The sequence below is a fragment of the Marmota monax genome, unplaced genomic scaffold, assembly GCF_021218885.2.
Source record: "Marmota monax isolate L192 unplaced genomic scaffold, Marmota_monax_Labrador192_F-V1.1 WCK01_AAM20220418_F8-fsc00092, whole genome shotgun sequence".
Taxonomy (NCBI): domain Eukaryota; kingdom Metazoa; phylum Chordata; class Mammalia; order Rodentia; family Sciuridae; genus Marmota; species Marmota monax.
In genome coordinates this window covers 1,258,586-1,272,126 of record NW_026692583.1, presented here as the reverse complement: position 1 = coordinate 1,272,126, position 13,541 = coordinate 1,258,586, and the positions used below count along the sequence as shown (strand labels likewise).

The 13,541-nt window shown below is 46.1% G+C and overlaps 1 protein-coding gene across 1 annotated transcript; it reads left to right on the top strand.

Annotated features, from left to right (window-relative positions):
* The first annotated feature begins 6,306 nt into the window (after nucleotides 1–6,306).
* On the top strand, nucleotides 6,307–12,041 carry Snrnp35 (small nuclear ribonucleoprotein U11/U12 subunit 35). Its single transcript, XM_046446295.2, has 2 exons — nucleotides 6,307–6,705; nucleotides 10,290–12,041. Exon 2 carries the CDS (start codon nucleotides 10,293–10,295, stop codon nucleotides 11,025–11,027), a length of 735 nt encoding a protein of 244 aa, XP_046302251.1. The 5' UTR covers nucleotides 6,307–6,705; nucleotides 10,290–10,292; the 3' UTR covers nucleotides 11,028–12,041.
* Nucleotides 12,042–13,541: the final 1,500 nt, after the last annotated feature.

Genomic DNA, 13,541 nt, shown 5'->3' with positions numbered 1-13,541 from the left:
AGTCCAGCAGCTGCACACTCACTCAGACCACGGTGATCAGGCCAGGAAGGCAGGCTTCTCCTGGGGTGGAGCTGATGGCCGGCTGAGGAGAGGATCCAAGGGAAAAGTTGCGGCTCTCACCTGGGTCAAGATGTGGCTGTAGAGTTGGAGAGCAGTGAGGACCATGCAGAGGATCAGGCAAATGGTGACAAGAGATGCGATGTCAGTCCAGGTCCTCATCAGGCTCTCCAGCTGTGTGCATAAGTCTAGGCGCTGGCTGACTGTTTGTTCATTTGCTCTATTATTTATATTAAATTTGGGGGCTTTTGACACCCCTTTCAATCCTTATCAGCTGCCACTGGATTTCTCAGCGATATCACTTACCCTGGGGTTAAAACCACTGGTCTGGGACTGGGGTTGTAGCTCAGTGGTTGAGCGTATGCGTGAGGCACCAGGTTTGATCCGAAGCACCATATAAAATAAATAAGTTTTAAAATATAAAGATATTGTGTCCATCTACAACTAAAAAAAAGAAAAAGAAACCTGGCTGGTGGTCCCCACCCTAATCTTTTTGCCTTTTCCTCTCATCTGGGCAGAGGACAGCCAGCCAGAGGCTTCTGAGTTTATCCTGGTGGGGAGAAGTGACTTGTTTGTGCCTGAGGGCCATACATACATTTTTTATATTTAGGAGTGCTGGGTGAGACTGCAGGTTTCAAACTGGAGTTTTTAAAATGGAGTGGCTTAGGCTCAGGCCCAAGGCCATCCTCACAGAGCTGAACCCATAGGTGCTCTACCACTGAACTACACCCCCAGCCCTTCTTTATTTTTATTTTCTGACAGTGTCACACTAATTTGCTGAGACTAAGAGGAAATCTCTCAACTCTCCACAATTATTTGGGAACAAGGAAAGAAAATGTCGGATCCATGACACACCTAGAATATGCCTACATAGCACAGCTAAAAAAAAAAAGTTCCAATGATACCTCATTATACAACATTTTAAAAATAACTTCAAAAAAGACTATTCCCCTGAGAGCTAAGACAGGCAAGGAAGAAATGAAATGGAAAACAAAAGTGTAAGCGGCCCACGCTTGATAAAAATGGAAGCAGAGCTGTTTGCTGGTCCCTCCATAAACAGGACAGTTCCACTCAGAGGGTAGAGCATCTCTGCTTACGGTGGCACCTCTGACTTCCACGTGGCACATTCAGCCTGGCTCTCTTCCTGTTCTCTCCCCACCCCCATCCTTTTGTATTGAGGATTAAACCCAGCCTTGCTCAACCACCGAGCCACCTCCTCAGCCCTTTTTATTTTCCATTTTGAAACAGGGTCTCCCAAGTTGCTTAGGGCCCCCTAAATCCCTGAGGCTGGCCTTGAAGTTGTGATCTTCCTGCCAGGGCCCAGGGGCTCCTCAGTCACTGTGATTACAGGCGTGCACCACAGTGACGAACTAGGTTAACTTGAAAAGAATCTGTTTAGCAGGAAAGGTGGCCTCCAGGGCACTTGTTTTGAGACTGTTTACTTATGTGAATAAGAGAACACTTCCTTTTTTTTTTTTTTTCTTTTGCTTTTAGCTGTTGAGATGTGTTTATTCAGGATGGTGGGTAGGAGGAGCATTTGGGGAAGGGACTAAATGTCTGCCTCGCCGCCCCCAGACCCGCCCTTTCTCCACCACTGGAATGCAAGCACATCTCCCAAAGGGGTTTTTGTTTTGTTTGTTTTGGGTGCTGGGGACTGATTGAGCTCAGGGCCTTGCACTTGCTAGGCAAGCTCTCTACCACCTAGCTGCATCCCCTGCAGTTAAAAAATATATTTTTTTATTTTGCTGGGTGTGGTAACACAGGTCTGTAATCCCAGCGTTTTGAGAGGTAGAGGCAGGAGAACTGCAAATTGGAGGCCAGCCTCATAAAATATGAAAAGGTCTGGGGCTTGGGCTGGGGTTGTGTCTTAGCGTAAAACACTTGCCCAGCACAAGTGAGGCCCTGGATGTCAGGCCAGTGGCGGTGACTTAGAACAAAGCAGCCCGCATGGAAAAGAAACATCAATGAGGCACCGATGGAAATACCTGTCAATCTGTGGGTCTCCTGACTAATGCCTATCAATCAGCAGGACCCCCTGGCCAATCCTGGAATTCAGCCAGCTCCCCTGAACTCCAATGGGACAAGGGACTCTAAAAACACCTTTTCCTGTCCCAAGCCCTTCCCTTCCTGCTGTAAGCCCCATAGAAGTCCAGTCTGGCCGAGCTTCCACGTAGTTTCGCCTCAGACCCTTCTTCTGTCCACTCTGTGGGTCTGATCGAGTTCCGCCTGGGAACTCAATAAAGCCTCTCTTCCTGGGCCTTTTTAAATCTGCCTCCTTTGGCCGCTGCCCGATCTCACCTGATTTGACATTGGGCTTGATCCTTAGTACCACATAAAAATAAATAAAATAAATGGAAAAAAAAAAAAAGTCTGGGGCATTGGCTTAGTGGTAAGCGCCTGAGGGTTCAATATCCAGTACCAAAGAAAAAATAATTCATTTTAAATGTTTAATTTTACAGACAACTCTGACAGTCATGGAGATGGTCCTTCAGATCACGTCTTTTTGGAGACTTGAATTCAAGGCCCTGCACACATCAGTGTGCACTCCAACACTGAACTATATACTTCCAGCCCCAAATGGTTATTTATTTATTTATTTTTTCTTTTGGGTATTGGGAATTGAACTCAAGGGCACTCGACCACTGAGCCACATCCCTAGCCTTATTTTGTATTTTATTAGAGACAGGGTCGCACTGAGTTGCTAAGCACTAAATTGCTGAGGCTGGCTTTGAACTCAGGATCGATCCTCCTGCCTCCGCCTCCTGAGCCACTGGGATTATAGGCATGTGCCACTGTGCCTGGCCTAGATGGCTATTATTAAAAGAAAGAATAATATGAGAAGAGGGGAGTAATGGGGCTGTGGGAAGGGGACAGTAGAATGAGACGGATATTATTACCCGAACACATGTATGATTACACTACTGGTGTGACTCTGCGCTATGCACAGCCAGAGGAATGAGAAGTTGTGATCCATTTGTGTACAATGTGTCAAAATGCATTCTACTGTCCTGTATAACTAATTAGAACAAATTAAAAAAGGCAATAATATGAGAATATGGAAAAATGGGACCCTTGGGTATTGCTGCTGAGTATAAAATGGTTCAGCTGCTAGGAAAACAGCATGGCAGTTCTCAAAAAATTCAGCGAATGGAAAATTGGTTTTCCATATGTAGAAAAATGAGACCAGACCCTTTTCTCTCACCCTGCACAAAAGTTAACTCAAAATGGGTTAAAGACCTCAGAATTAGACCATAAATTACACAACTCCTAGAAACAAAACAAGGTCAACACTCCAGTACATAGGCACAGACAATGACTTTCTCAATAGATCCCCTAAAGCTCAGGAAATAATGCAAAGAGTTAATAAAGGGGATGGCATCCAATTATAAAGCTTCTGCACAGCAAAGGAAACAATTAGGAATGTGAAGAGAGAGCATACAGAATAGGAGAGAAATTTTTGCTAGATACTCTTCTGACTGAGGATTAATATCTAGAATATAGAAAGAACTCAAAAAATTTAACATCAAAAAATAAATAAAATAAAATAACCCAGTTAAGAAGTGGGTAAATGAATTAAACAAACACACCTCAAAAAAGAAATATAAGGGCTGGGGATGTGGCTCAAGCGGTAGCGCACTTGCCTGGCATGCTTGCGGCCAGGGTTTGATCCTCAGCACCACATACAAAGAAAGAACTAAAAAATAAATATTAAAATTCTCTCTCTCTCTCTCTCTCTCTAAAAGAAAAAAAAAAAGGAACACATTCACTTTGTTGGTGGGATTGTAAATTAGTACAGCCACTATGAAAATCACCATGAGGTTCCCCCAAAGACTCCTAGCTGTACCTCTCCTTGATATTTATCCTGAAGAATTAAAGTCATCATGCTACAGATACCTGCACACCTATGTTTACAGCAGCATAATTCACAATAGCCAAACTACAGAACCAGCCAAGGTGTCCATAAATGAAAACATGGTTGAAGAACATGTGGAATGGGTACACAATGAAGTTTTAGTCAGTCATGAAGAAAAATGAAATTGTGTCATTTGCAGAAAAATGGGTGGAACTACAGACCATCATGTCAAGTGAAATAAGTCACACTTAGAAGGTCAGGGGTCTTGTTTTCTCTCATATGTGGAAGCTAGAGAGAACACAGGAAAAGAAAGCATATGGAAAGCTGGTTACCCATAGGTAGTGGTGGGTGAGTGAGGGGACAGGGATCTCTGAAAATCCAAGGGAGGTCAGTAGAGGAAAGGGACCAGGGCTGGGAGAAAGGGAGGGAGGGGGAAGTGCTGGGGAAGGGTATTCACCAAACTATATTTTTATATTGTGTGCATGTATGAATATGTAACAACAAATCCCATCACTGTGTGCTATTTTTTGAAAATATTTTTTAGGTATTGATAGATCTTTATTTTATTTATTTATATGTGGTGCTGAGAATCAAACCCAGTGCCTCACGGGCTAGGCAAGTGCTCTACCACTGAGCTACAACTCTAGTCCCTATCACTGTGTACTATTATACACAATAAAATAATGTGGAAAAATTAAGCGTAGATGGGCAGGGGGTGTGAAAAGTGCTTGCCTAGCAGGTGTAAGGCCTAGGGTTTGGTCCCCAGCTCTCAAAAAATAAGAAAAAGAAACACAGCATAACTGATATAAGACCTATCCATTGTGAAAATCCAAGGGAGGTCAGCAGAGGAAAGGGACCAGGGGTGGGACAAAGGGAGGAAGGGGGAAGGGCTAGGGAAGGATATTCACCAAACCATATTTTTATATTGTGTGCATGTACGAATATGTAACAACAAATCCCATCACTGTGTGCTATTTTAAAAAAAATATTTAATTATATTATTTCTAATAATTTGTAGATATTTGTAATATTTAAAAATAGATTTGTAGATTTTTAAAAGTAGATTTTAAAAATATTTAATGATATTATTTCTAATAATTTGTAGATATTAATTATTATTTTTTAATATTTATTTTTTAGTTGTAGTTGGACACAATACCTTTATTTCACTTATTTATTTTTATGTGATGCTGAGGATTGAAACCAGGGTCTCGTAGGTGCGAGGCAAGCACTCTACCGCTGAGCTACAACCTCAGTCCCAATATATTAATTATTTTTTAAAAATATATTTTAGGTATTGGTGAACCTTTATTTTATTCATTAACTTATATGTGGTGCTGAGAATCAAACCCAGTGCCTCACACATGCTAGGCAAGTGCTCTATCTTTGAGCCACAACCCCAGCCCATGTAGATATTAATTATATAAATAATTATATTAAAAATATAATTATATCTACTCCCTCTCACCCTGGGTTTTAAATTTGGCTCCTCCTTCCTTTTTAAATGCAATTTTTAAATTTTTTTTTGAGAGAATTTATTTTTAATTTATTTTTTAGTTTTCGGCGGACACTACATCTTTGTTTGTATGTGGTGCTGAAGATGGAACCAGACCGCACGCGTGTCAGGCGAGCGGGCTACCGCTTGAGCCACATCCCCAGCCCCCCAATTTTTAAATTTTTAACTTGACACATAATTGTACATATTTATTAAACTGGGCTTCTTACTGCAGGGGTTTCCTGTGCTCTTACAAAAATCATCAGGGAGCCTGGCACTGTGGCATGCTTGTAATCTCAAAACACGTGGGAAGGTTGAGGCAGGAGAATCACAAGTTGGAGACTAGCCTTAGCAACTCAGCCAGACCCTGACTCAAAATAAAAAATTAAAAAGGCTAGGGCGGTATCTTAATGGTAAAGAGTTCCTGGGGTCTGTCCCCAGTACCAAAAATAAGTAAGTAAATAATTGATAAAAATAAAAATAGAAAGATTTGGGGATGCAACTCAGTGGTAGAGCCCTTCCTGGTTTAAGGAAAAAGAAAAAAAAATACTGTTCTACTTGTATGGAAAGTGAACTTATTAAGTCCAAGTGTAACAGGGGTTTATTCACTAGATGCTTTGAAACTTACATGTTTTTTCTTTTTCCCAACAATCTTCTCCCTGACCTCCTCCCTGATCTTCTTTTCCTTAACCTTCTCCTCCCTAATCTCATTTTCTCTGAGTCACCTCTTTAAAAGACCCCTGTTTTTGCTGATGGGAGAATCCCAGCCTTTGGGACAGGAATCCTGGGGTTTCTTCTTTGCTAGCAAAGCAATAAACCTTCTTTTTCCTGTTTCTCAAAACCGTATCCTCCTTATTGGATTGGCATGGGGACAAGGACCGAGCTTTCGGCAACACAGGGATTATGAAACCTCTGGGACCGTGTATAAAATTTCATGCCAACGGGGCTCATTAAAAATCATCATAACCACATGTGAGCCTAAGCGGTTCCCAGAAAAAACTAACTGCACATTCGGTGCTATAGCAACTGGTCAATTTAGCATTTTTTGTTTTCGTGTAGAAAAGAAAAGAAAAAAGAAACAAATGAAAGCGCAATCTCTTCGGAAGATACCCGCCCCTGAGGTCCAATGCAGGTGACGGGACGTCTTAAAACGGCAAAAGGAAAACAGCATCTGACGAATCTGCGGTTGGCAACGTAGACGTCTGGTCGAGGCCGGCATCAGGAAGCTCCCCTTGCCCGGAGTCGGGGCCTATCTATCTCGGTGTCTGGGAAGGTCTCCGCGAGCCGGAGCTGTGCCGAGGTGAGTGGGAGCATCTGAAGGGACGGGCCTGCGCCCGAGGGAAAGAAGAGGGACTCTGTGGGGATGCTGTGGCCGCCGAGGTGCGCGGCGCCACGTTGAAACCTGGCAAAGGGGGACAGTTCAGAAGCTGCGTTGCGGGCCAGAGGGGCGAGAACTGGAACGGAAAGGTGGCCCTTTCCTCCTTGCGCCCCCCCAGGAGGTGAGGGGTCGGAGGACCCAGCCAGGCTGAGGTGGTGGCTGAGGGAATGGGGGCGCTGGCAGTGTGGCGCAGGCCGTCCCGCTCCGACTTCCGCCCGTGCTTCCCCAGCGCCATTGCGCATGCCCGGAGCTGTCGGCGGGAGCGGGGCTTTGGCTCATCCCAAGACCCTGGAACGAGAGACTTGTATAGAACAAAACTTTTATTTGTGTTATGATAACTTATAAACAAGCACTTTCTTTGATACCATCCAGTCCGCAAAAACCCAGTGACGTGGCGTGTAGACGCGTTTATAGATAATAATTCAGATTCTCAAAATTTTAATTAAATTTTAAGTTTTGGCACTACATGGTAGAACTGGGTCTTCAGCCTTGAGAGTCTGATTTCCAACCTAGTGCCCTTTGTCGTTTTCCCATATTTTTGCCTTTGACGGTTAATTGCCCCATCCACTTCCACCCCATCAATCCTCTCTCAAATCTCTCCCCTGACCAGAATGTAAAAATCCAAGGAGATTGTTGCAGGAGATCTCAATATAATGCTGCGATGCTGCAGATACAATTAGAAATATCGTATTATATTATGAACAGTGCAGGCTGCTGTTGTATTGATAAAAACATGCAGATGAGACAGAACAAATTTTGTGCTTAATTCTTTATCATTCTTTATATTTTAATTTTAAGTAATTTTAAAGCTTGGAACAGGAGCTGTCGACATTATGTATGATAATGTAAGTTTTAAAAAAAATTTTTTTTAGAAATAGTTGGCCACAGTACCTTTATTTTATTTATTTTTATATGGTGCTGAGGTGAGGATCAAACCCAGGGCCTCACACGTGCTAGACTAGCGCTATACCACCGAGCCACATCCCCAACCCCAATAATGTAAGTTTAGTTGGTGGATCCTTGTGACTTTTTTGTGTGTGTGTAATGTTGGGGATTGAACCCAGGGCCTTGTGCATGCAAGGCAAGCACTTTATCAACTGAGCTATAAGAATCCCAGCCCATGGACATGGTTTTTTTATATTGCATGAGGAGGGGTTCTTTTCCTCCTGGGGTTGGAGGCGGATCATGGATCTCAGTCTCCAACACCCAGAATCCTGATGGATTTTCTTCATTCTAATCTCCAAAGCCTTATCTTTCATGAAAGCCCCCTGAGCAAATGGTCAAGCGCTCAAGCTCTGGAGTTCAACACAGCTCCTCGTTCAAAGCTCCTGGTTCAGACCCCCTCACTGGGCCACCACTTAGCTTTATGACTTGGGGTAAGAGTTTTTATTCTTTTTTTTTTTTTAAGTACTAGGGATTGAACCCAGGGGCACTGCTTAACCACTGAGTCATGTCCCCACTCCTATTTTATATTTTATTTAGAGACACGGCTCACTAAGTTGTTCAGGGCCTCACTAAGTTGCTGAGGCTGGCTTTGAATTTGTGATCCTCCTGCCTCAGCCTCCCCAGCCGCTGGGATCACAGGTGTGTGCCAGGGTGCCTGGTTGTGTCCAGCTCTTCTCATCTGACAGGATGGTGATAGCGGTGCCTACCTACATGCTGTTGCTGAGAGCTAGAGGAGGGTTTAGCACAGTGCTTGGCACCTGTTAAGTGTTGGACTAATCTGTAATCATCATAGTTTTTTCCTGCAACCCTGTGATGGAATGGGGAATAAGACTAAACTCCAGGAATATCAGGCCCAGTAGATAAGGGGTCTCTGTAGACCAAATACCAGAGGATTGGGACCAAAATACCATAGCTCCATCTCTTCTGTTTTCACGTGGAGAAATTCTATCCATGAGAGAAAAGACAGTGAGCCAGAGCCAGAACAGGACTGCAAATGTCTCACTCCTGTCCTCTGTGCCTTCTGATGCCCTCATGGTCTATCATCCTTTACTGCTTAAGATACCAGAGAAGCATCTTCTCCAAAGTTGTTTGACTTTTTAAATTTTTTTCAGTGCTGGGAACCCAGTGGCACTTAACCACTGAGCTTACATCCCCAGTTCCTTGTATTTTGACATAGGGCCTCCATGAATTGTTGAGGGTGGTCTTGAACTTTCGATCCTTTTCTGCCCCACCCTCCCCAGTGGTGGCCACGGTGCCTGGCTTCCACTTGCTTGTCTTCCACTTGCTTGTTGATGATGACAGGCGGGACCCTCCTCCTTCCACCACCTGGTGGTGTGTGGCACAGTGTGCTCCCTCTCCATTCTCAGTGACAGGCCCTTTTGTTGAACTTGGAAGGCAGTTAGTTCAGTTCCCCAGTGTTCAACAGGAAGTGTCCTAGGACCTGGAGATAATAAACTCAAGGGTGTTCACTGTGCGTGGGGCAGAACAGTCAGTCCAGGAGGGGTCCCGGGAGCCGGGGGAGGCACATTTGCTCTGTGGGGGGAGTTTGAAGCTGGACTTGGAAGGATCGGTGGGATTTCTAAAAGTGGATGTGTGGGAGGCAGAAAGGAAGGAAATATTCCTTGCAGGGCAGAGAGGAGCTGAGGACTGGGGTGCATCCAGGAGCAAGCCTTCATGGTGTGAAGAGGCTTTGTAATGGGGTTTGGTGAGAGTGTGAGTGAGGCCAGAGGCCTCAAGTGCAGTGCCCTTGGCTTTGAGTTTATTCTGTGGGTGTTCAGCTTTTTACTGGGGGAGCAGTTCCACAGTGCACCCCGTTAGCAACTGGTCACTGCCCCTACTCACCCCATCAACTGAACAAGCAAAGCAAAAAGATTCTTGAGGAAAACTTGATTAAGAGGAGAAACTTTATAGACATCATTTTAATATTATGGGAAGATGCCATCAGGAAACAGAATGACCATGGACAGGCCACAGAGTCCTGGTTTTGGAGGAGGGGTTTATGTGAGTGTCAGCCGGGTCTGAGTGCTGACAAGACCTTACGATTCTATCAGGCATCCCGAGAGTCAGTTGTCACCCATCAGAGTGAGTGACAACTGCGGTGTGCCCACCAGTAAAAGTTCCCTGTAGTCAGTTCCCGGGCTCCTGGGATAATAGAGTCAAGAGGAGATCCCAGGTTCCTGGGGAGCAGAGGAGCCTGCCATCTGGGCTACTCCTGAGCTGCCCTCTCAGCCTCCTGTAAATTGATTTATTTTAATAAACAAAAAATAAATAAATAAATGCAAGTCCCAGGGTTACTTTACCACTGAGTTTCCCAGGGTGGCCTTGAGCTGGATCCTCCTGCCTCAGTCTCCTGGGCGCTGGGATTTCAGTCGTGGGCCGTCTTGCCTGCCCTCTCACCCAGTCCCTGGCAGTGGAGAGTCTGGGACCGCGGGCCACACCACGGAGCAGCGTCAGTGCCCTGCTGTGGGGGAACCAGGCTCACGCCCTGGGCTCTGACTGGGTCGGGGACTGGCGGCTCTCGCTGCCCGGGCTGCGTGGCTCTCACTGCCTGTCTCCCCCAGATCATGAATGACTGGATGCCCATCGCCAAGGAGTATGACCCGCTCAAGGCGGGCAGCATCGACGGCACGGACGAGGACCCGCACGACCGCGCCGTGTGGAGGGCCATGCTGGCCCGGTACGTCCCCAACAAGGGCGTCACGGGGGACCCGCTGCTCACCCTGTTTGTGGCCCGGCTGAACCTGCAGACCAAGGAGGACAAGCTGAGGGAGGTGTTCTCGCGCTACGGCGACATCCGGCGGCTGCGGCTGGTGAGGGACCTGGTGACCGGCTTCTCCAAGGGCTACGCCTTCATCGAGTTCCGGGAGGAGCGCGCCCTGCTCAAGGCCTACCGCGACGCCGACGGGCTGCTGGTGGACCAGCGCGAGCTCTTCGTGGACTACGAGCTGGAGCGCACGCTGCGGGGCTGGGTGCCGCGGCGGCTGGGCGGCGGCCTGGGCGGCAAGAAGGAGTCGGGGCAGCTGCGCTTCGGGGGGCGTGACCGGCCCTTCCGGAAGCCCATCAACCTGCCGGTGGTCAAGGGCGACCTCTACCGAGAGGGCAAGCGGGACCGGAGGGAGCGGTCCCGGTCCCGGGAGCGACACTGGGAGTCCAGGGCCAGGGAGCGGGACCACGACAGGGGCCGGGAGAAGAGGTGGCCCGAGAGAGAGCCATCCAGGGCGTGGCCTGAGAACGACTGGGAGCGGGACCCTAGGGAGGACAGGCCCAGGGGGAGGGAGAAGAGGGACCGAAGCAAGTAGAGGCCCGGCGGGGGACAGGGCACAGGACAGGGGCAGGCTGTACTCAATAAAGCACGAATAAAGCTTACTGATGATGGGGTTTGGAGCCCAGGTATTTCCAGGCCGGAGCCGAGGTTCAAGGTGGTGTTCTGAACCTGTCACCTTCACCACCTCTTTCGTCTGCCTTTTTTTTTTTTTTTAATATATATTTTTGTTGTTGATGGACCTATATTTTATTCATTTATTTGTATGTGGTGAGGAACCCAGTGCCTCACACACTTGCTAGGCAAGTTCTCGACCACTGAGCCCCAGCCCCAGCCCTTCACCACCTCTTTCTAAAGACAGAGTTTTGTCTTGTCTTTGGCAGTGCTGAGAATGGGACCCAAGGCCTGGTACCTGCTGGGCAAACGCTTTACCCTGAGCCATATCCCCACCAATCACTGTTATTTAACAGGATGGAGAAGCAGTTCTGCTGCTGGTCACATTTGTACAGCAGGCTCTTGTGAGCAACCACCTTTCTGCTTTCATTTGCCTGTAGAGAATTTGTCTTGATTTTCTCTTTGAAATTTCTTTTTCAAAATGTTATTTTGTAGTTGTAATTGGACACAATATCTCTATTCTTATATGGTGCTGAGGATTGAACCCAGCACCCTGCATGTGCTAGGCGAGCACTCTATGGCTCAGCCCCAGCCCCAGCCCTGAGTTTGTTTGTTTGTTTGTTTTTAATTTTTGGTTGTAGATGGGCACAGTACTTTTGTTTATTTATTTATTTTTTAATTTTTAAAATTGTTTTAGTAGTAGATGGACACAATACTTTCATTTTATTTATTTATTTTATGTGGTGCCAGATTGAACCCAGTGCCTTACACATGCTAGGCAAAAGCTCTACCACTGGGCTGGGGATGTGGCTCAAGCAGTAGTGCGCTCGCCTGGCATGCGTGTGGCCCGGGTTCGATCCTCAGCACCACATACAAATAAAATAAAGATGTGGTGTCCACCGAGAGCTGAAAAATGAATATTAGAAAATTCTCTCTCTCTCTTAAAAAAAAAAAGCTCCACAATTGAGCTGCAGCCCCAGTCCCTCTGAAATGATCTTGAGTGTGGGGCAAAAGGAGGGCATGGCTCACAGTCCTTCACACTGATCTGAGACTCTGGGACCCTGATCTGATCAGAATAAATTATATCTTTTTAATTTTTTCCTCAGTACTGTGGATTGAGTCCCAGGGGCATTTACCACTAAGCCATATCCCAGTCCTTTTTAAGTCACATCCCAGTGTATTTTGAGACAGGGCCTCACTAAGTTGTTGAGCCTGGCCTCCAACTTGCGATCCTCCTGCTTCCTTCAGCCTTGCTGGTAGCTGGGATCACAGGCGTTCGCCACCACTCCTGGTCCTTTTCTGTTTTCTTATCCATAGCCCAAGTATGGTTGAATTGAATTAAAAGTAGGATAGAGCTGGGCATGGTGGCTCCCAATGACTCGGAGCCTGTGACAGGACTGCAAATTTAGCAAGATCCTGTCTCAAACAAAAGACAAACCAGGCTGGAGACGTGGCTCAGTGGGAGTGAACTCTGGTCCAGTTCCTAGTAACACACGTAAGACGCTCAAAGGGATGGGAGAGCACCAGCGGCGAAGGATGCGTGGACTTAATGCTAACACCAGTCCAAACATCTGGGCACTCTGAAAGGTAAATTCTAGCACAAACTGCTGACCCTATGTTTTCTTCTGGTTGGCATTTAAAATTAAACCCCAGCATCGTGGGGCTGTGATCTATGGCAGTCTCATGGCTCTCTGAAAGGACAAGCTACACAGAATGAAGTGAAGAACACAGGGGTCAGGATCAGCGAAGGCACTGTGGCTTGTTCTAATGGGCTGAATCTCCCTTTTCTGATTATTTGGCCTCTGGTGGGTTTGAGAGCTAGATCTACTGGCCTTAATTTCTGTGGACTTAAATAAATACCATACTGCTCACATAATTTTGAAAAAAGTGACATTTAGCATTTTTTCTTATGGCTGTATCTCTGAGAGTTTAGGTTCTTGAAATTCAAGAGGTTTCATCCAACATAAATAATTTAACACTAGAGTTACACATTCATCCCAAGGTGTGTATATGTGTTATGCAAATAAAAAAAAATGTGTGTTAACCAAAATTTAACTCAGGGGTATTTTATCATTGAGCCACATCCCCAAACCCTCCTTTTTTTTTTGGTCCTGGAGATTAAATCCAAGGGTACTTAACCACTGAGTCATATCCCCAGCCTTTTTTGTTTTATCTTGAGATGATAGGATCTTGCTAAGTTGCTGGGGCTGGCCTCCAACTTGTTGTGATCCTCCTGCCTCAGCCTCCTGAGCTGCTGGGATTACAGTACTGCACCTGGCCATGCTCCTACACTCTTTGAGAATAAACACTTAACTGTTCTAAGGTGCAGGCCAGTTTGAGAACCACTGCTCTAAAGCAACTACATTATCCCATCCAAATCATTTCCACAGCAGAGGCTCTTTAGATCCTGCAGATCCACCTCACAGAGACTCTACTG

What these genes read in the sequence shown, in the direction of transcription:
- Snrnp35 (XM_046446295.2), top strand. Translation starts at nt 10,293, where the DNA reads ATGAATGACTGGATGCCCATCGCCAAGGAGTATGACCCGCTCAAGGCG.